The following is a 22,404-nucleotide window of genomic DNA, read 5'->3' as shown; positions in this document are numbered from 1 at the left end:
AATATTTGACACCATAAACTCCTCCCTTGGCCAGTCACCGATGAGACTCAGAGATTATGAATTTGATATTAATGCCGACCGAAAAGGCCAAACTGGGAGCACGGAGCACATTTAATATCTAAACGTGGCTCCTCTCGCACACACAAGTCATTTGCAAGTTCCAATACAAGATGATTATATGTGTTGATACATCAAGGCAACAGATGAAATTGATTGCAAATGTATCATAAGGTGGTGATTGTAGACAATATTAAACTTCACAAAGGAGCTTTTGTTCTCAAATTCCTGCGGCGGTTCAGCCAGTATCGCCTCTGCTTTAATTTAATATCTATTTATTTTACTCCATTGTACGGGTTTTATTGAGGTTGCGCCTGCTTTATCGCCCCGATCTAAACCAGAAGTGAAGGTCAGGAGAGGCAGAGTGCCTCTGTTTATTGGCTTCCATTGAGCCCATATGAGCTGATTTGGCTATCTGCTCTTTCATAGTATTTTGTGCTATCCGGATATTGTTTATCACCGCATTGAGATATTCACTGTGTATTTACTGCTGAATTAAATATTCTTCATCACTTTTGTAATATCCTCTCTGTAGGCTCATGCAGGATGTGAGAATCCTGTTGGATGTGCCAGCAAATCCTCGCTGACGATCTATGAATTCAGGAAGAAAAAACAGCGTGGAACATATATTTGTCATCTGTGTATGCTTTGAAAATGTTAAGTCACACTATTTTAGGCAGCTTCACTATGTTATTTTGAAGTCTGGACTTGGTAGCGTGAATATTAACCCATTAACCCAAAAGCACATTCATATTCATCAGCATGTCCAAGATGTTCCAGTGACCTCAGATACAGTGTAATGTAAAAAAAAAAAAAGCCCACTACTACCTGGACAAATCAAGGTTATTCGTGTATGCAAAAGTTTTGACGCACATTTCATGTTTTGCCTCCAAGGAGCCAGACTTTCTTGTATTTTTTAACATGGTTTTGAGCAATAGTTCTGCAGGGGGGTTGCTGCTTTTTCACACATTTTCAGTCTTTAGTCATTCCCTTCAGTTGCTCCATTTACTGTTCACTGAAGCCTCATCAGAAATGGTCTTAGTGGAAGGATGGCTGTCAAGAAGCCATTCTTAAAGAAGGGAAGTGGATGAGATGTGCCAAATTATACAAAAACTGGACTGAAAATCAGTGGCAGCGGGTGTTATGAAGCGATGAATCTAAATTTAAAATTCATGTCGGTGTAAGCCATTTGTAAAGGTGGCTGTAGGTGGAGGTTCTTTCATGGTTTGGACCTGCATTTCATCATTTGATGGAATTATGAATGCAGAAAAGTAAAAGTATGATTAGATTTTGATCCATCATGCAATGCCATCTACAAAATGCCTGACAGCAGTTTCAGTCATGGATTGGCCTCATCAGAACCCGGACCTCAACAGATACCAGAACAAAGGCAGACAAGAGCCAAAGAAGACCAATGAATGTCCAATTGGTACCAGTTATCGAGCTGTTTTTCATACCATGGGAATGGAGTGATATTTTTCCTCCCAACACTATTTATTTCTATTATCTATTTCCTTATGAAAGAAAACAGAATGATCGTGATGTAAAATTTAAAGCTGCACATGAACAGTGAAATAGAAACATGGTTTCTGATTAGAAAGAAAATAATACTACATCAACCTTAATCTACATCTTGCCAGTTGTCTGATATTGCAGAACTGTCACAGGTGGATCTAGAAAGTTTTACATGGGGGGGCAAACGAGTGTTAAGAGGTATACACAGGGTGGCAGATACCTCTTCATTAAAGTATGTCAAAATCCCTTATGTGTAAATGGAATCAACAATATATACACAAAAACACTTTAAAACGATTCATTGTATCATGATCTCTTCTTAGAAAACGAATATTTTAGGTATAAATAAATCAAAAACATTTCCCCCAAATAAATACAAAACAAATACAGCAATAAAGGAATAAAAAAGACAACAAATGCAGGAAAAGAGCTTAAATTACTGTTTTATCTAAATCAAATGTCATCTATTTCTTTTAGGAGAGCTTAAGCTTAAAATAGGGGAAGGAGGGATAAATAAGGCTCTACAGCAGGGTGGGCAGTTGACCCCCTTCCCCCTCTGTAGTTCTGGAATAAGCTGTATGGTCACTGCAGCCTCGAGATTCTTGCATAATGTTACCTCTTGTTGGTTTTGGGGGGGGGTTATTTGTTCCTCCTTTAGGTCACGTGGAGGGGTGGGGGGCTGTTTTGCCCGTGTGTGTGAAGCAGATGGAGCTTGGTCTAATATTTTTCCTCTCCTAGACTCTGCTAATGTTCATTTTTCACTACGTCAGTCTCCAAATGCACCTACACTTGTTTACATTTACACACACATATCATTGTGTGGCTTTTTCATGTACCGACTTTGTACTTTTGCACAGTGTTATTGCGATTTACACAGCGGATGAAAGCAACAGTAATGGTTCCCTGAATGCATCATCATGCAAACGCTGCAGTGATGGCTGAGTGACGTCACTCCTCCGTGGGAGAAATCTGATGCTGCAGGTCTTGCACGTGGTCTGTTGTTTACTTCTTCCAGGAACAGTGGAAGTGCAGCCAGACAGGGGGAGGAGGGGGAGTCGGCAAAATTTTGAAACAGCTGTCCTGGATAGGGTTACCGTGGAGAGGGGGAAAAGACGCGCAGGCTGACGTTAACGTCGGGAAAATGTCGAACTGAATTCTCTGATGTTTCCATCTTCAGAGGCTCCGTAAACAGCGCGATACCTGAACTGTACGTATTTGTTTGGCGTCAGCATGCCGCTTTGCTCTCGCTCTTTGTTCTCCTCTCTGAGGTTCGTTAAAGTTCAAGCGTCCAAAGACCGTCAACAATGCGGTTAAACCGAGTGTAGCTGTGAGCACGCCGTTAAACGCAAACAGTGCAAATGCTGGAGTGATAAAAGTTTGATTGGACTGAAAAAAGAGAAAAGAAAGGGGGACAAAAGTGTACACAAACATGCTGTTTTTACGACAACAAGGGTTTCGGTCTCCAGTTTACGAGTTAAGGGAAACATCTCCCGTTACATATAGACAAATCATTTACATTTCCTTACAATGGCGTTGTTTCTGTAAAAATACCCCAACAACTGGAATGCTTATGCTTTTCTTTATTCTCATTTTGTTTATGTGCTTATAATGAAGACTAGAATGTTTCAGCTTGGAAGTCTGCTGAGTCAGCTCCATCTAACCTCCAAAGCGTCAGAAGCTGCCCATGGCCAAATCCCAAAGCAGACACCGACAGTACCTGACTTTTTACAAAGCGTGATGTAAGTATTAGGTCAACTTAAACCTGCACTAACCTTAGTCGTACAGTTAGTGTGTGTCAAGTAAAGTACAGGGATACACTGGCAGTGGTAAACCCCCAGGGGCACAGTTTATTTGGGGGGGGTCACTGGGCCCTAAATGGGGCTTAGAAATGATTGAAGTCCAGATCTGTCTTTTTCTTGATGCATCATATTAAAGGTGTAGCACCTGTACTCTAAGGAGCAGCGGAAGAGTCTACCCTTAAACTAGATCTTGGTCCCATTAGGTAAGAGTGTGGTGGAGAGGTGCTTTTCTACTTTATTTCAGCACAGAGTGCTTTATTGAGGCAGTAAAGTGAAGTGAGTTGCAATACAGTCCAAATCAGAAATTCTAAAAACTGTAAAGGAATTTTTATTTTGTACAGCTTCCCTTTTTTTGTAGCAATATAGAAGATTTGTGTTCATAAAACAATGAAATAAAATAAAATAAGATACTTTAAATTTAAGAGACAGAATAATTCTGTAACATCTGAGAAAAAGTGGCTGTGGTCCTGCCTACCATTACAGGTAATGCATCAACCAAACCCCCAGCTAGCAGTATTGTGGGCAATAAAGCCCATAATCTTTGTTTTGTTTTTTTGGTTAAGTTTGGTAGAGTTGTCCCTTATAACAATCTTTGCCTGTAATTACTGTTCCCCTACCCATCACTGAAATCCATCCTCTGCCCATGCACTTCACTCTGAGCATTGCAGTGTCTTTCACCTCATTGTTCTTGTCCATCGCCTACAACCTGCAACCCTAACACTGGTGTCCACAACCTGTGACAGCACCCAACAGCATAATAGTGGAGATGGAGCAGCTTATGGTGATCTAATATAACCTCTATGGGGGTAGCATTGGTGGAGTTTAAAGGCAAAATGATAATTCTGCTTGCAGCTTGTACCACTGTGCTCAAGTGGAATAACAAAAATATATATTTTTACCATTTACTTCCTCTGTAGGAAACTCACCGGGCTGAAAAAGGAATATGTTTTCTGTAATCTGCGTATCCCCGACCAGCTTCAGACAACCAAAGATGACATCAACCTTGTTATCCTTTCAGGTGGGTATCTGCTGAAGAAATGCATGGAATAATATATGAAAATAATATGCATATGACATAGGGATGTAAGATTTAGCATCTCCATCTAAATGTTTAAGATTATTTAAGCGGACAACAGTTTTTGTAATCGTCTATTTTGCTGCATGCTACGAATTAAATGGCTTTAGGAAGGATAAGTTATATTCTAACAATAACACTAATATTATAAGACTAGTGACAAGGATTAATGTTTCTTGATCTCTTTGCTAAGGTCATGGGATCTTCTGCATAGATGTTAAACCCTGGAGAGGCACAGTGTCTGCTCACAACCAAAACTGGCATGTGCAAGTGAAAGAAGAGGACCAGAACTTTACCAATACGTGCATTGAGCAGATTGAAGATCCACTCAAAGCTATCATGGTAAAAAAAATTTTTAAAAAGACAAGTTTTATCTGAAATGTTGCAATGGCTCCATGAAAACCTAAATGTCAAACTGTCTGGCACACTTGAGTCCAAGGTCCAACCAATTGTCCAATACACTGTTTTCATCCAAACTGTGGTCGGGTTAAGAGATTCTGAGTCACTATAACAATTTATATGGAAATTTTAAATACAGAAGTGCTTCCTAAACTTCCTAAGTGGGCACTCTTCATTTGAAAGGCCATAATTGTATTCACGGTTTGAGGAGGGTGGGGGTGGGGGGTGGGAATGAAAGCAGGCAGGTGCCTAAACACAGCTGTCACCTTATGTGGCTGGGTCTGTTAGGAGTCATTCATTTCCATTTCTATAGATGCTCAAATTGGACTTGAAGCTTGACAGAACAGTTCAATGGCAAACACACACTGCAATATTGAAACGTGTTCTGCGTGAATTGGATCTATTAACTTCATTAATCTACACAAAACACGACAAATTTGAGGTTACATAATTTCTCTAAATGGGCCCTCTTTGAAATTTAAAAGTACAGTGTGTGATTCAGGTCATTGCAGGAGGAATGTTGAGACATTCTGTGAATGTGAGCGCATGCTAAACTTGATGAGTCTCAGCATTGTTCACGTAAATACTGGAACATTTAATAAGTTAATCGGCTGGCCTTTAAATTCGATAACTGCTGAACATTTTGCTACTTTTCTCCAGGTGTTTTATGCAAAGTGGATATCAGTGTTGGATGAAACAAATCATCTTTTTAACCAAAACGATCCAGGCGTCTGAAAAGGTTTTTATTACTTAGATACTAATAAAGAAAATGAAATAATAAGTATCTACCTAATGTCTGTCTCTTAGACTAAAACAGCAAACTTATGCAGTCATTTGAAGAGGAGTGGAGTGTCTGTGCGCCAAAGTCTCTTCTTCCCCAGAATCATCTTCCTCTCACCAGATTGTGAACTGGATAAGGAGCTGAGGAAGAAGAGGGAGCTGGTCTCCCACAGCCAAATAGAGGACTTCCTCAAATCTTTCAAGGAGGGCTATATTGCCTGGATATCAGATGCGGTGACGCCTTCCTGGATCTCTGGTGAATATGCATTAACACTTCGCTCAGTGTTCCAACACATTGCAAAAAGAACTGATCTATAATAACACGATATATGTCTGTTATTATGTCCTAAAACTTGTGAAAATATCCACTGCTGCCTAAAGTTCTGGTGGAATCAATCAAAAATTTACAGACACTCATCATGGGCATGAATGTCTTGGTAATTTGTACAGCATACATTTATCAATTTTTAATTTATTTAGGATTTTCTCTAATCCATACATGGCCAAAGTATCAATACAGGCCTAATATAAACATATACCCCCACTAATATTTGGTTAACTGTTCCTTAGTAAGTTCCACACCTTTGATTGCCATCAACAAGTGTCTTGCATAATTCTGCCTGGATATATGTTTAAATTCTATCGTCCCGATAACGATATAAATCACAAAAACATTTTCTGTAAATTCTGTGAATCTCGGGCAGCTCGACTTGCGGGAAGTGTTTCCAGCTGCGCGTCATGTAGCTGGAGTCGAGTGTTTTAACCGATGCATGAAACGATACATTTTTGGACATAAGTTGTAACGGCCGCCGTTTTCTTTGTGAGTATTTATTACACGGCGCGCTGCGGGGAAAAGCCTGTTCTTACGTTTGAGTCTAAGGTTTATTTTTTAGCACCTGGCGGCTCTTTTTTTTACTTCTTATCCATAAATAATCTGCTCTTTCACGTGATTCAGTTTATTTTGAAAAGTCTCAACAGGATCTTGAGCTTTATTGTGAAAGGTTTATGTGGAACATAAACAAGCAGACACGCAATCCGTCCTTAGTGTGGTTATATTAAATATAAGAGAAAGAGAGAACTTTAAGAAATTAATATAGCCACTACAGTGACCATCAAAACGGAGAAAAAATATTGCCGTAAACAGTTTATTTTGAGACACCACGAAACAAATGATAGCGTAAAATTAAAGATAGACGTTTTTATATCGTCATCCGATATATATCGTTATATCGAACAGCCCTATCATCCACTTTGTGCAATACACGACTACCACTGGCAGCAAAACAGCCCTAGAGAGTGATGCTACCACCAACAGGATAGTGATGCTAGCATTCTAGCAATTTCTAATTCATGGCAGGCTTGGTGGTTCCTGAGTTGGTCCTGAGCATGGTAACCATTTTCTTCTCATTTGGCAAAGATGTCATACATTTGAATAACTTGTACTTTCATACAGTTGTTTGAGCTGATGGTCTTGGAATCTGCAGTTTACCAATCCCTCCAAGAGACCATCTCAACTTCTGTAACTTTATAGTGCTCCTTAGATCTTCACTGAGTTCCTTCTCCATTGTTCTACGTGTTGATCAATCCAACGAGAGCTGTCAAACATATCCTTTTTATGAGAAAGAGAAACTTAGTTGGCCTTGGCCTTGTCAAGTTAAAAGACATCGTATAATTTTTAGCACTACTTATTAAAATGTTGAAGTAAATGTATGTATAGATTTTAGCCTTTATTTATACTTTTGACCGTGTGTGGATTAGAGGCAATCCAAAATCAATTCACAATTGTGAACCCCTTGTTTTATGAAGATCTATGCTGTGCAATTATTCCAACCTGTAAACAGAACAGTTCAAAGAAATCATTTACGACCCAAATTACCATGACATTCATGGGGTTTTGTAAACTTCTGACTTAAATTTAGCAATAATTATGACTAAATTGGCAAAGGCTCATAAAAAGCCAGTTAAACTTGTGTTTTTCTTGACCTGCAGGTCATCTGTCGTACAGGCAGATGGAATCAGTGCGAGACGTCCTGAGGAGGGTGGGAACGTGGGATTTGGTGCGGCTGCACTGTGGCGAGCAGCTAAAAGGAGACTTCCAGAGCTGCCCGTATATCGCTCTCAACCGCCAGGAGACGGACACCCTCGAGTTTTCCAGTGTCAAGACCCTTTCTGCTGACTCGCTTTGGGCCCTGCTGGGACACGTTCCTCAGGTCAGTCCACTACTGTGGTTCTGATGAACCAGTCACAAACATAAACGCCATTTGTAACTTGGGATCGAATGCTTTGTCCAAATGATAATGTGAAGCATCACGCTCATCATGAACCAGCAGGTGGCAGTAGCACTTTATGACTGCCTCCATCAATTATCCTCTGTTGTTCTGGTAACTGGAAAAACACAGGTTTGATTTGTGCTGAAGACCCCCAAAACATGACACCAATTTCACAGTTATTTGAATGCAATTAGGATCATTTCTGTTTAGAAGTATGAGAAAATTACTGTATAAACACAGATGAAGTGATACAGTTTAGCAATTAAGATAAGAAAGTGAACCGTTTTTTTTTTTGTTTTTTTTCACCACACCACAGAGAGCGGTCTAACTGAGTACAGTGTTCAGCATTTAGATATAAATTAATTTAAATTGTACTGACCAATTTTCCAAACAAATGCTTTTTTCACAAAATGTAAATTTGGTTCTTTTTTTTTTTTTTTAAACCAGTTCGACCACCTACACTCTTTCTCTCTCAGATCATTTTAATGGACACCCTGGGTGTTATTGAAGCGTTAGGGCAGGTATTTTGTTTGCATCACAGTAATTTGAGCTGATTAAAATTGATTTTATGTTTTGGGTTAATAAGCAGATTTCATTCAGACTCAGTAAATGTTGCCTCTCGGGATGCGATTGGCAAATCTTAGCAGTCACTAGAGCAATGACCGAAAAAGGTGGTTTATATAGAAGTTAAATTGCAATGATGATAGAACGTTAGATTCACACACAAAAAATGTCAATTCGTTACATTTTCTTTTCTTCCAAAAAGCAGGATCGAACCTTTAATTATTTTCACTTGGCAGTGGTGCCTCTTTTCTGCTTGTCAGTTAACTAAATGTTACCTCTTTAAAGACCAGCGAGTGCGACCCAGCTCAGCATCCATTACAGATTCACACCCACCCTCGAACACCCAGACACTCAGCCTGCAATGTCCATGCAAGCCTGCTCAGGCATTAGTTTGCCCCCACCACCACCCAGCACCCCAGACTGTATGTACTCTCCCCCCTCGCCTCCAGCTGCTGTGTATTTGATACATGACCCAGCAGTCATTAGACAGTCTCCAGTGGGCTCTTTTCTTGCCCAGGGGGACACAAAACATGACAAGAAAATATATTATTTTCAAAGAGATATTTGCAAATGGAGGCACAGTGATGCAAACCTCATCCTCATATTAAAAACAAAAAAAAAGGAAATTGGAGAATAGATGGTTAATATGCTTTTGTGAAATTGGTTTTATTTCTCTGATCGGTTTCTAGGTGTGTTGATGCAGTCCGCACCGGGGGAAATCGACTTTAATATTTGGAGGTTTTGCCTTTTTAATTCACTGTGTCACCTACTTTGTCTTTAGGAGAGAGAAAAATGCTCTCTGCTCATGTGCAGCAGCTGCCAGGGGAAGTTTGGGGGGGCAGCAAAGAAACCTGATAGCTACCCCCATTTTCAGAGCCTACAAATAATGCATGCTTTTGATTTTTTTTTTTTTTAACTTGTAAACACAGGCTAGAAGATCTCCAACATGACCTACGATTTCTCTCGGGCATCTGTTAGGTTGCATGAAGTGGCACCAGATGCATTCAGAAAGCTGCCATGGAGGCAGTAGGTGTGTATTCTGTGAGCGCAGGCAATTACTCTGCAGAGAATGGGATGTCTACATGCACCAAAGTGGAGAATGATTGAGTGGAGTGGCTGTAATTTATTAATTATGGTCTATATTCTTAGACCACGGTTCTGGCTTCATTCAATTTGTATGGATTGAGGGGTAATTACGGTGTGTGTGTGTGTGTGTGTCTGTGTGTGTTAAGGAGAAAGAAAGAGCTGAAGATCTATTCATGTCATAATTTAAAGTGCAGGTTACTTGTGATATTCATCTTCATATTGTCCCCTCTTCTAATAAGGCCAGTTCATATAATGCAGTTTATTCAAGAGAAGACCCTGATTTAAAAAAAAAAAAAAAAGTTTCTGACTTGCAGTCAGCCTATACAGAGCATCTATTAATTGCAGAGCTGTGAAGCAACAATTAAGTTCTTTTGAGCGTAACTTGACTACACAGCCCCTCCTAGCTGATTAATAGAGGCAAAGCCGGTAGGTGAAAATCTGCAAATTCACAGACAACATCTTGGCTAACGGAGAATGGTACAAATAATCAGATCTCGGTTGCCGGAGATACATCTCGTCTCCCTGACGAGCTACAGATTCCACACAAATGTAGCTTGTTAATTTAACTCCACCATGACATTCCTCTCCATTTGGCCATCTCCCAGGCTGCACGCGTCACGGGCCTGTAATGGACAGCTGGTGCACTTGGTGCTTAGCACAGAAAAGGCAGAGAGGGTAGACATCAACTGCTTTGTGTGATAATGAATGGAGGCACACAAAAGGCCAGGAGCAGGCCATTTACAAAGCCTGCAAATTCTGCTGTCTAAATAGATAATATTGTCAGCCACTGTGTCTTTTGGGGTTTCTTTTACTGTAGTGAAAAAAACAGCATTCACCCCTTTGAGGTAAATATATGCCTTCCCCATTACTCTTACTTTCAAATATTTATGATAATCATTAGAAACCATATTCTATGTGTTCTGTGTGAGCATGGCTATAACTCCACTTATCAAAGGATCTGTTTCACTAAAAGAAAAAAAAAGAAAGAAGACAACTGTAGTTTTTTTTTCAGTTATGCAAAATTAAACAAAGCACACTTTAAAGTTGTGTCACTGAGACTACAATTTAGGCGCTAATTTCAGATTCATAGCTCACTTATTTCATTGCGTACCCAACAAGCCTGTAGGGACGCAGTGCGTAGGATGATATCTCCATTGTGGAAAAGTTTTCAAAGAAAAGTTTTTAGATTGATTTTTTTTCTAGAAAGAAAGATCTATTGGTTGCATTGCATTTCCCCAGCAGAGATGAAAATTATGTGGGACACTACCATGATGTTCAGATTTCTGTAATTGGAGGATCGCTCTCGAAAGGAAACTGGAATTGGAAATAATTCGCGCCAAAGAGCGTGTAGGAAGCTACGGAGGAAAAATAACCATGCAATTACGCATGAGAAGAGTGCTGCAGAATCACAAGTGTCTGTAATGAACTAGTGAAGACACCGGCACTTATACAGTGGAAGGCAATGATAAAAGCTGCCTTGTAATAGCATGTGATTAAACTTAGTAAAAAAAAAGAAAAAAAAATCTATTTTTTCACTCGAGCACTGAACCGCAGTGAAGAGTCCCGTGGAGAGATTCTGCATCTGTCAATTTGAAGATGACTCAATGTGTTTCCTCCAAATTCATCACCCAGCATGCAGTTCCAGTCATTTTAGAGGGCTCTTCAAGTGCTCTTTTGTTAATTTAGTTAAACATGAAACGTTAGAGTTCATGTTTTACACATTCCTACTTAACACAGGTGGAGTTTGAGTTTCACTAAATTTGAATACATGTTTAAGATTAAGCTCCAAGCCATTATTATTCATTAGCAAATAATTTCCGTGAATGTGGAATGAGCCCGGGTTTGCAGGGCACTGTGGGTAATAATATCTGCTCTACTGCATGCATATATGGTAAATGGCCTGTATTTATATAGCGCTTTACTAGTCCCTAAGGACCCCAAAGCGCTTTACATATCCAGTCATCCACCCATTCACACACACATTCACACACTGGTGATGGCAAGCTACATTGTAGCCACAGCCACCCTGGGGCACACTGACAGAGGCGAGGCTGCCGGACACTGGCGCCACCGGGCCCTCTGACCACCACCAGTAGGCAACGGGTGAAGTGTCTTGCCCAAGGACACAACGACCGAGACTGTCCAAGCCGGGGCTCGAACCGGCAACCTTCCGATTACAAGGCGAACGCCCAACTCTTGAGCCACAATATATAGAATATTGTTAATTTGTATACTTTGTCTAGAAAATACAGCGCGTGCATTAATAGGGTTTTGTAATATGGTTGCAGTAACAGGATTTTCTTTTTAAATATGTTAGCACCATTAATATGAAGTTCCATGCAGTGAACTGTATTTCCATGCAGTGAACTGTATTTCAGGGCGATTCTTCACTCAGTTCAAATATCCGAATGTTCAGCTATGTAAAATGTTCACTTGAACATTTTCAACATTCAAATGTTGAATTGAAAGCATAATAAATATTGCATAGGTACATTTTAAAAAATTTGAAGATCGAAACTCTGTCTTTGATTCTTTTGCAAGATAAATAAAGAATTAGAACGAATTTTTTTCCCTTTTTTGTGCAGTTTTACAATTAAACAACAACAAAAATAAAGTATTTTGAAATGAAAATCATTAGCTATGTCCCTTACTATATGATTCTGTGATCGCCTGTGAAACCATTATTGAATTGTTGCACAATCCTTTGTCATAGCACATTTAATAAGACCATGTAAGCTTCATAGATATCTTTTTTTTCCCCAGTTCTGTGACATTATCTAATTTGGCATTAAATGCTGGTTTTAGTATTTAAAAGAAACTTTTCTGCGGTCATTGGCCAACATGTTCATTTTTATCTCTGTAGGCTCAGTTATTTGTTTTATGGATTCAGGATATTAGAGTGATCCCCGCAGCATAGGTGCTAAGATATGATCAATAGGGATTCATGAATAATGAAGAGGCCGAGTGGAGCAGAGGCACTTAATTACAGCTTCGAAAGCCATTCTCGTTAATTGAGGAGAATAAAGGTGCTGAAGTGGCTTAAACGGCAAAAACTGTAATTTTTTTAAATTATTAAAAAAAAATTTTTTGTCACTTTTCTTTTTTTAAATTACAGCAAGCCTCTACCTGAAAGCCAGATGGATCCAAGTTCTCACCTTTGTTTTCAAATAGATACATTTGTATTTTATATTTAGTTTATTTTTGTTCTCAGGCTTTCTTTGACCATTTGTGAGCAGACTCTCATTCTTTTAATGTAAATGCTAATATGCTGCATATCCAGACAGTGTGTGACTGCTGTGCACTGCAGATACAGTATATAATTGACAGCCCTGCCATCTGTTACAGTTATGTGAAATTATGGATAAACTAGTTAACAGACACTTTGGCCCATTGTCTGTTGTTTTGATAATCACCCTTAATAACGGACGGCATCAATATGGTCTTTAAACCTGATTTGGGAGTTAATGGAGTCAGATGGGGGCAGTCAGTGTATGCTCTGGGGGTAATGCTGTTAGAGATGTTCGTAAAGAGCAAATTAAATCAGTCATAGATTGTGCCCTCTCAAGTCAGCCAGACAACCAGACCTATTGAGGAGAAAAAGGAGGGGGATTCATATTTTAACCTCTCGCAGAAAATGCACTTATGTGGATGGAAATACAGTCAGAGCTGGGTGACTGCATGCAAATGGTTATTGCCCAGCCTAATGGCTTCCTGTTAGCTGAGGCAGGTTGGAAGGGGAGTCATATCTAATCGGAACTTAACCGGGCATTTTTTAAAAATATATATAATTTATTTATTTCTTTTTGTGGCCTCAGACGAGCACAGTGATTAACATGGACAGTAATGTCACCACCTCTATCTTAATGGATAGGGTTGGGAGTCAAATAGAAACTCGTGATATGATTCAGTACGTTACCCAAGATAACATTGGTATCACAGTACAGCCATTCCAAGATTCATATAAATGAAAGGAAAAAAAACAACAAAATACAGAATTTAAATGTTTAAATTAATTGATATTCACTTTATGTCTCTAGCTCTCTGATTTGCTCTGATACGTTTCATGGTATAGATTCAACAAGGTGCTGGAAACATTCCTCAGATGTTTTGATCCATATTGAAATGATAGCAGCACACAGTAGCTGCAGATTTTTCTGCTTGCACAACTATGATGCAAATCTTCTGTTCCACCATATCCCAAAGGTGCTCTATTGGACAAAGGTCTGGTGACTGTGCAGGCCCTTCAGTGAACTCACTGTAATGTTCAAGAAACTAGTTTGGGAGAGGTTTGTGATATGGTGCATCATCATTATGGAAGAAGTAACCATCAGAAGATGGGTCAGCAACAGTACTCGAGTAAGATGTGACATTTAAATGATGCTCAGTTGATACTATGGGCTCAAAAAGGTATTCTCAAAAGAATATCCCCCAACCCATTATACTGCCACTGTCAGCCTGAATTGTAGATGGACTAATGCTTTCATTTTGCCAAATTCTAGCCCTCTATTCAAAGCTCTCTTTCCTAGCGGTTCATGTCCCGCTCATGAAGGATCTGGTGTTTTGCACGCCTTCCTCCACTTCTTCCTATCCAGAGCGTCTTCTGGTGTGACATTCGCAGCCTTCATATCATTTTTGATTCGGTCCATCCAGAGCTTTTTTTTTTGGTCTTCCTCTTGGCCTGTTACCGGTCTAATCGTTGGGCTGTTTTAGCGATGGAGTTCTCATCGCTAGGGACTACGTGGCCGTACCATCGGAGCCTCGACTCTCGCATCTTGTCCGTGATTGCCACTTCCCATCGTTTCTTGACGTCTTCGTTCACTCATTCATCACTAACATTTTTCCAATCTTCTACTGCCCAGTTTTGGTGAGCCTGTGCAAACGGTAGCCTCAGTTTCCTGTCCTTAACTGATAGGAGTGACACCAGGTTGTGGTCTTCTGCTACTCTTACCCATTAGCTTTGAGGTTTTAAATGTTGTGTCATCAGAGATGTTCTTCTATGTGCTTTGATTGTAACAAGTGGTTATATGGCAGTCTGGCCATTCTCCCCTGATGTCTGGTATCAACACAGCCATTCCTGATGCCCGTTTTGACCATTTGCAGGTCATCTTGACCATGTCTACACGCTTAAATGCATTGCTGTAGTGTGACTGGCTGATTAGCTGTTTGCATTAATAAGCAGTTTAACAGGTGAATTTAACTCAGTGGGTGAATGTATTGTAGAGATAGAGATTGGACTCAGAATATGGGATGCTGTTTACATTTCTTTTCTTTTTTCTTTTTTTTAATATCTTGTAACCTCAAAAAATTAGCAGGTAAAAACAAAATCTATTATGTATTAAATTAGAATAAAGCTGGCTTATTTAATTTAGCCGCTTCTATGGGGGGGGGGACGACACTTTTGGCTGATTGTTAATCAGATTCTGTTTTGTGTCTTAATGGAAAATCATTGAGTCAGATCATCAAGATCATGACTTGAGTTGAATCAAATTACCGCTGGTAGTCACTCACTCAACAGATTGTTAATATATTCACCTTCTGAGCCAAACCACACAGTGCTTACCTAATTGCCTTGCAAACCATTTTTGGTCCATTTCCATGACATTTGGCCCATCGACAAAGAGGTTTGGTGCACCAAAGGTGTGTTACTCAGTGTCCTCCCCCCCCCTCTGTCCGTGTCTAGTGAGACACGAAGTGGAACAAAGAGCCCGTCGTCTGAAGCTGGTGTGGCTTTACGCTCACTCTGAGTTCACCTGAAACACTGCACCATGGCTCCAGGTAACAGCCTCTGCTGACTGATACACCGCTGGGATTCTTTGACTTTATCAGGGGAAGAATCTGAACTTTGTGAATGGCAATACATGCAGGTGGTGACATGTCCCTACCCAATTACACAGTTCCTCGGATTTGTCATACCTGTCAGACCTTAATGACCAGTAAATACATTTATACAGAAATAATTCTGTAGTCACAATTAAACATCATTGATTCATGTTGGTTTTATTAGCAGAAGTGATTTAGGATGCCTGAACGGTCTTTAAAAGAACTAGCTCTGAATCTGTACCGTGGAGATCCCTGCAGATGGGAGATAAGGAAACCACTGGAGATGTCTATCAGCAATTTGCATGGAGAAGTTTTCAGAGAATGAGTTGTCTTGTTGAGTATAAGAGGTTAAAAGGTGAACAGTGAACCAGACATAGGATTTATGACTAGTAGCAGACGGTAAATAAGAAGAATGAGTTTGTCTTGTTGAAATGTGAGGAGTGATGTCATTCACATGGCTTCTGCGACACTGAAAGTGAGAGGGAGATCAGGGTAGACACCGTTAGGTGAGCTCTCAGCCCTTTGTGTGACACCCAGCCTTAGCCCCAAGGGTCTTGTTCTTTCCATGAAATGCACCATTTTGGCCTGCTGGTGCTTGAAGTAGCGATGGTTCCCTTACAATTGTGAACAAATCACAGAAAAACCTAATACCTAATTTTAGTGACTTTAAAGTGTTCGTTTAGGCTTATTGGAGAGTGTGTCGCCGTGACACGTTGCAATACATCTTAAGTGTCGGATAGAGATTGCACTTTAAATGACATTTTGGTTTCTATCAGCAGCTACTTTACTTTTTTTTCCTTCTGCTGCAAGTCAGATACAGCATGATCTTTTACTCTTTAACACACCCTCTCATTCACTTGAGGGATAACATGCAGTGACAGTTCCTGTACCTGGCACGTGGTCCGTGCTGAGCAACATCTGGCAGGCAGCTTGTCTAGACCACACAGAAACTTGTTTTGCTCTTTTGTATTTGAAATCTGTAGCTTACCTACTTGGTAACTATTGTTTGGCGGATGATGCCGCAGAAATGGACGATGATGAATTTAAATGGCTGTAAATTAAATTTGACACAATTCATCTCTACGCTAACATTCTCAGACAGGATTTATGTATACTCCAAAGCAACCACGGGCAGCAAATTAGCATGGTTGTTACTGTAAATATGTTTCTTAATATAATTTGCAGGATTGTTCTGCGGCGGGTTTTATAGCTTCCCTGCTTCAGTGTGGGTTTTATATTGTCTGCCTCTTGTGCACTACAAGTATGGAAGTACTCAACTTTGGCTCCATTAAATCAGCTAATTGCTGATTATGAACTATTGCGCTGCGCTGTGATTTGTTAGAATAATTCCTTTCTGATGTCTTTGTCTCGGTTTGTGTGCCTCTCTGCCACCAGCTGTCATTAAGCTATTTTTTCATGTATCCCAAATTAATAGACACTCACTCACTCTGAAGTGTCTGATGCTATTGTAGCAGAAGCCACATGGCATTTGGCCAAGGCTGCAATATAAGATGCAATTGTTTAGCTTTTTTTCATCTTTATCCCTGTTTTAATGCACAGTAATAAGTAAGTAAATGCTGGAAAGATGTGTGTCTGAAATCGCAGTGGCCTTTGTTGTAGATAATTAGGTTAGCAGCAAGAGTGTGCAGGTGTTGAGGGTGTACTGTGTGCTCATGTTGTGTTATCGACTTGCTCATATTCGTAGGCTGTCAGGGGTGTCGCACTTTCCATCAGCCCCAAAGCTCACCAACCTCTTCACTATTAAAATGATCACTTTCAATAGCAGACAAAGGAAAGAGGGAACATATCTAGTGCAGGGTATTTTCCCCACCTCTAATGCTTATCTGCCTTTTGATGTCGGCGTAATAAAAGGCCTATTGGGCTTTCACAATGACCTGCAAAATGGACAAGGGCCGATATACTGGGCTCTGACTGTCGCTACCATTAACTAAAAGGCCCAGACATTATGGAGAGCCGGGGATGAAAGTACATGGAAAAAAAAATAATAATTGAAAAATTGCCTAATGCTAAAGTGAAAGAAAATGGAACTGTGAAAAGGCACTGTAATATTCTGTTATCCCCGGTAAATGCAGCCAAACAAGAGATGCAGCAAGGCATTCTTTTTGAAATGGATGTGGTTCAATTACCTGCATGTCTAAATCTAGTTAAGGCTTCCATTGTCGGGCTCGAAACATAACAGGCAGTTTTTGTAGTGTTAAAGCGTATTATGCCCTACAACCTACATAGAATCAAGAGAGGTATGACTCCATTCAAGATGCGGAGGGAATTAAAATTCACAGTGAGACCGAGGTTAATTTATTATTTAGTCTGTTTCGGGCTACCGTTTGGATCACTGTTCTAACAGAGTTCGAGCTCAATATTCGAACAAGCTTGAAAAGAACGTTTCTAAATATGTTTTAAGGAGTATTGAAGGATTAGCATCCAATAGAAGCAGAATCTGGTTTGTTTTACTGTGTAAAACAGTTGACCTAATTCAGACTAGACTAGGCCATGCAGACGGGCATTATATTGATGAACAAAACTAGCAGACTGGCAAATATTTTACTAGTTTTACCTTTTCTTATATAATTTATAATTTCTTTGATATTATGTATTATTTATATATTCAGTTATAAGACACACAAAACCCAACCTGTAAACCTTGAGTTTGATGTTTAAGTAAATGCCTTAATGTTGGTGTTGTCTGTGATAATCTAAAAAAAGAAAAACATGTGCCTTTACCCTGTAATTTAAAAAAAGATAGTAATATAGTGCATGTATTATTTTGTTTGGTCAATAATTTAAGATCCCAGTTGTAATACACATTGTACACATCTTACCTGAAATGTACCTGCCCACTGATCAGTTAACCTCAAACTGCTGACTTCATAGTAAATAACTGAACGTCTATATTTAAATCTGTTCTGTATATAATACATGAAAAATTAACAACTACAAAAAATGTCAAATTAAAAATACAGTTTTACAATTTATAACATTTTAAAATTTACATGGGGTCATGCAGTCTTGGTGGTCGTCAGGAACGCCTTCTACTTTACCATAATTAATCATCATCTGTTGAGCTATATGTCTGTGATATCCAAGAACTTTATTTCTAATTCCACATTCCATATTTAGAGGTAAGTCAGATACAGATTTCGGTATTATAATACATCTTTAAAAAAACAAAACATAGATGGTAATAATCGCTGTATGCGTGTCAGTGTTGGCGCAAGGTTTCATTCAAGATTGGCCCAGCAGTTAAGGATGGGAGGAGATGGGGTGCATACAGATATATATGCATACGCTACAATTATTTTAGTAAGGTTTACATATTATAAATTGATTCTATAGTGTTGTGGTTTACACATTCAATTGCCAAGTCGCTGGTTTTATTCTAGCGCAAGACATAAATCCCTTTTTGGGTCGTGGCATCTGCCGTTAAAACTCATATGCAGAGACACCCATTGTAACAAGGAGCAGGTGAAAGTACCTTCATTCAACATTGTTATAAACTGATACAGTGATAACAAAAGAAACTGTAGATTTTCCAGCCATGAAAAACATCATTACCTGAAGTACTACTTTAGTACGTTGCAGGTGTGATGCATCTAAATATATACCAGTACCTTCTACTTCAGTTTTATAGAGAGCTTAAAAGACAACAGCTGAAAAACCTCATTCAAAATGCAATTCACTGCATCAGTAACTTAAAATCCAACAGTGGAACAGACTTTCTTTCTGAGTTATATGTTGTAGATGGTATTGGAAATTAAATTAATCTGGAAGTGACTTTATGATTCGGCTCTATACAAATTCATATAGTTATCATGTAGATCATCTTGATGTCTAAAAAAAACCTCCCAAGTATAGTTTATTTTTATCCTATTATTCCTTAGAATACCCACGAAGTATAATAGATTGCCAAATCTAGACTTCTGGGGAAAGTTGACCTCAAGGTAAACAAAGATGTTTACTTTCTACACCAATAAAATAAGTCATTTTTTCCACCGGGCAGAATGACTTTCTCCCCCCCACCCCACCACCACCACGTAGGTTGTATACACGGTCCTAAAACCAAGAAATATCCAACAAAATTTCTAATTATTTCTCTCTTTGGCACTTTGCAGGTAACCGTTAAAATGTATAAGCGTGGATCTAACAGCTGGCTGGGGAAGTCCCTGAATGCCACCACCACCATCCCCTCCAACACCTCTGTGATCTTCAGGATCAGCGGCGAAGAATCAGATGCTAAAATCCCAGCAAACGCCATTCACAGCATCACGCTCAGCATATGACTGTGTGGAGATAATACAAACAGGATCGCCATCGCAACATGGCACTGAAGAAGCAAGGGGAAGAAAAATTGCTTACTTGTGTGTAGCATTTTTTAAAAACTGAGTGCATTTTAACATGCAGTGATTGTACTTTGCAATATTGTAGGACTTCCAGATGTTTTTATGTGCGCATTTATCGGGGAAAAAAGGAAAAAGAAAAAAGGTCCCATTTGCCAATTTCCCTGATTCTCCTTAGTGACAATATTATGTTAATGTAGATGGTTTCAGACAATTAGCACGATTAGCTTTCTCTTGTTTTGAATTTCTAGAGCTGGCCCACACTTTACACTAGCCATTAATTAATCATTATGCAAGCTGATTGTGTCACACCGATTTAGGACTGAAGTGTTTAATGTGTTAATTGTGGCGGTTAAAAACCGGTGGCCTCTGGCACGTCGAGGGCCGAGGATGTAACTGCCTCTGTGGGTTTAATCGGAAGTTATTTACGGTCTGTTTAGACAGTGGAACTGTAAGGTGCTTTATTAATATGCTCCACCGCACGGAGGAGATGATAACTATTCAAGAGCACACAGGCACAGCAACCAGCACCATTCATAACTGTGTCTGAGTCACTTTCCATCAGTTGCCCAGGCTTCCACAGCTGCGCTAACAGCTAGCAATTGCATTTACTGGGCCTGGCAGTGGTCATAATGAAGTTATTCCCAACAGGATATCAGTGCCTTTAGCTAACAGCTCTCTCTGTTGATGGTATCTTTCTGTATGGCATGTCTACCTGAAACATCATTACACTGTACTCAAGCTGTCTGTTTACTGGTTTACCTGAGGGGTAGATCATCTGTAGTTTTAAAGCCATCACTCAGTTGTTTACATTGGTTGCTGCACATTTTTGAGACTGGTTGTTTTGTGGTTTGAGTCAACATTGCTTGAAATTATAGGTGTTTTCATGAATTTATTGCCTATACATATTTAAACCTACATAGTCCTCAGGAACTGTTTTCTCCAAAGCACTTGACAAACAATATTTGCAATATCAGATGGTCTGGTATGGGAAGGACTTCAAGGAAATATCTGATAAGTGGTGGGTGCATGCACGTTTTACTGTAATTTCATTATACATTGAACCATGCTTCTCAGTTGATTTATTCAGGCATGCTTGCTTGACTCATTGGTGTGTGGGGTTTTTAGGTCATTGAGTTATCAAGTGTTATCAAATGTTTGTACCACGTGTTGTTGTAATAAAGAGATGTGATTATTGGTTGGTTCAGTTAGTTATTTTTACCATTTTGGACTGAAGTGGCCTCAACCATCTCAGTCCTATTTTTGTTGTTGTTTGTTTGTTTTATTTCTGTAGTGTCGTTATTGAATCATCTTAGGATACAGCAGAATAACAGGAATGGTTTGGAATCAGCCGATGCAGCTCTATCTCTGTAGTTCTTAGATGTTATGCTGCAGCATTTTGGTTTAAATTCTGGTGTTTTAGAGTCCAAACTATCGTAATGTTCTTAATCATCCAAACGTAACAAATGCATATTAGTGTCTCATAACAATTATACACTCCACAGCCACTTTTTTGGGGGTATCTGATCAACTTGGCTAAGAGTTGTCCACCAATTTGAATGTCAGTGTATCGATCACTGACAGCTCTAGTCTGCATGCCAAAGTGTCCTTGGGCAAGATACTGAACCCCAAGTTGCCCCCAGTGTATTTATTCACTGTATGTGCATGTGAATGCTAGAATGTACTTACGCATAGGTACAACTCCTGCATTAATTTTTAGTGGAAAATGCTTTGAGTATACTAAGAAGCATGGTGCCAAATCTAATAAGCCAATCACATGGCAACCACTCTATTCATGTAACTAGGACAACCTGCTGAAGTTCAATCGAGCATTGGAAAAAGTTTTGTTCATGCCAGACGTCAGAGAATGGACTACTTCGAGCTAATAGGAAGGCAACAGTCAACTCAAATAACCACTCATTACAACAACAAGGCATGCAGAGGAGGCACTCTGAACACAAAACACACTGAACTTTGTATCAGATGAGCTACCAGAGCACACCAGGTGCTACTTTTGTCAGCTAAAAACAGGAAACCGAAGCTACAAATCACAATTGCTCACCAAAATTGGATTTTTGCTTTGGCATAAACACGGATGGCTCACGGATCCATCCTGCCTTGTATCGAAGTTATGCTGCTGCTCATACACCATTGCTCGTGTAATGGTTTAATGAAGTCTTCTTGGCCCACTTTGGCTCCTTTAGTACAAATTGTGCATTTTTTAAATGCTACAGCATACTTATCTTCTAATTGTTGCTTCCAGAAGATTAATGCACCATATCATAGGGCTGTGCGATATGACCAAAATCTCATATCCCGATATAAGAATTCTATCGTCCTGATAACGATATAAATCACAAAAATGTAACATTTTCTGTAAATTCTGTGAATCTCGGGCAGCTCGTCTTGCGGGAAGTGTTTCCTGCTGCGCGTCATGTAGCTGGAGTCGAGTGTTTTAACCGATGCATGAAACTATACATTTTTATACATAAGTTGCAAAGGCCGCCGTTTTCTTTGTGAGTATTTATTACACGGCGTGCTGCGGGGGAAAGCCTGTTCTAACGTTTGAGTCTAAGGTTTATTTTTTAGCACCTGGCGGCTCTTTTTTGCTTCTTATCCCTAAATAATCTGCTCTTTCACGTGATTCAGTTTATTTTGAAAAGTCTCAACAGCTTTATTGTGAA

The 22,404-nt window shown here is 39.5% G+C and overlaps 1 protein-coding gene across 2 annotated transcripts; it reads left to right on the top strand.

Moving 5' to 3' along the window:
• Nucleotides 1-2,560: 2,560 nt before the first annotated feature.
• LOC147323522 (uncharacterized) lies at nucleotides 2,561-21,018 on the top strand. Of its 2 annotated transcripts, none has more exons than XM_086304788.1 (7): nucleotides 2,561-2,779; nucleotides 3,187-3,311; nucleotides 4,289-4,389; nucleotides 4,640-4,788; nucleotides 5,653-5,881; nucleotides 7,615-7,835; nucleotides 19,496-21,018. In XM_086304788.1, exons 2-7 carry the CDS (start codon nucleotides 3,193-3,195, stop codon nucleotides 19,661-19,663), a joined length of 987 nt encoding a protein of 328 aa, XP_086160914.1. In that variant the 5' UTR covers nucleotides 2,561-2,779; nucleotides 3,187-3,192; the 3' UTR covers nucleotides 19,664-21,018. The 2 variants fall into 2 exon arrangements, with proteins under 2 accessions (XP_086160914.1, XP_086160916.1); XM_086304790.1 differs by lacking the exon at nucleotides 2,561-2,779 and adding an exon at nucleotides 2,974-3,045.
• Nucleotides 21,019-22,404: the final 1,386 nt, after the last annotated feature.

Source organism: Aulonocara sp. 'chitande type north' Nkhata Bay, linkage group LG8 (genome assembly GCF_057382095.1).
Source record: "Aulonocara sp. 'chitande type north' Nkhata Bay isolate Kocher_YH1m ecotype deep benthic linkage group LG8, A_spYH_male_GT1.1, whole genome shotgun sequence".
Lineage (NCBI taxonomy): Eukaryota > Metazoa > Chordata > Actinopteri > Cichliformes > Cichlidae > Aulonocara > Aulonocara sp. 'chitande type north' Nkhata Bay.
This window is presented reverse-complemented; position numbering and strand designations above follow the sequence as displayed.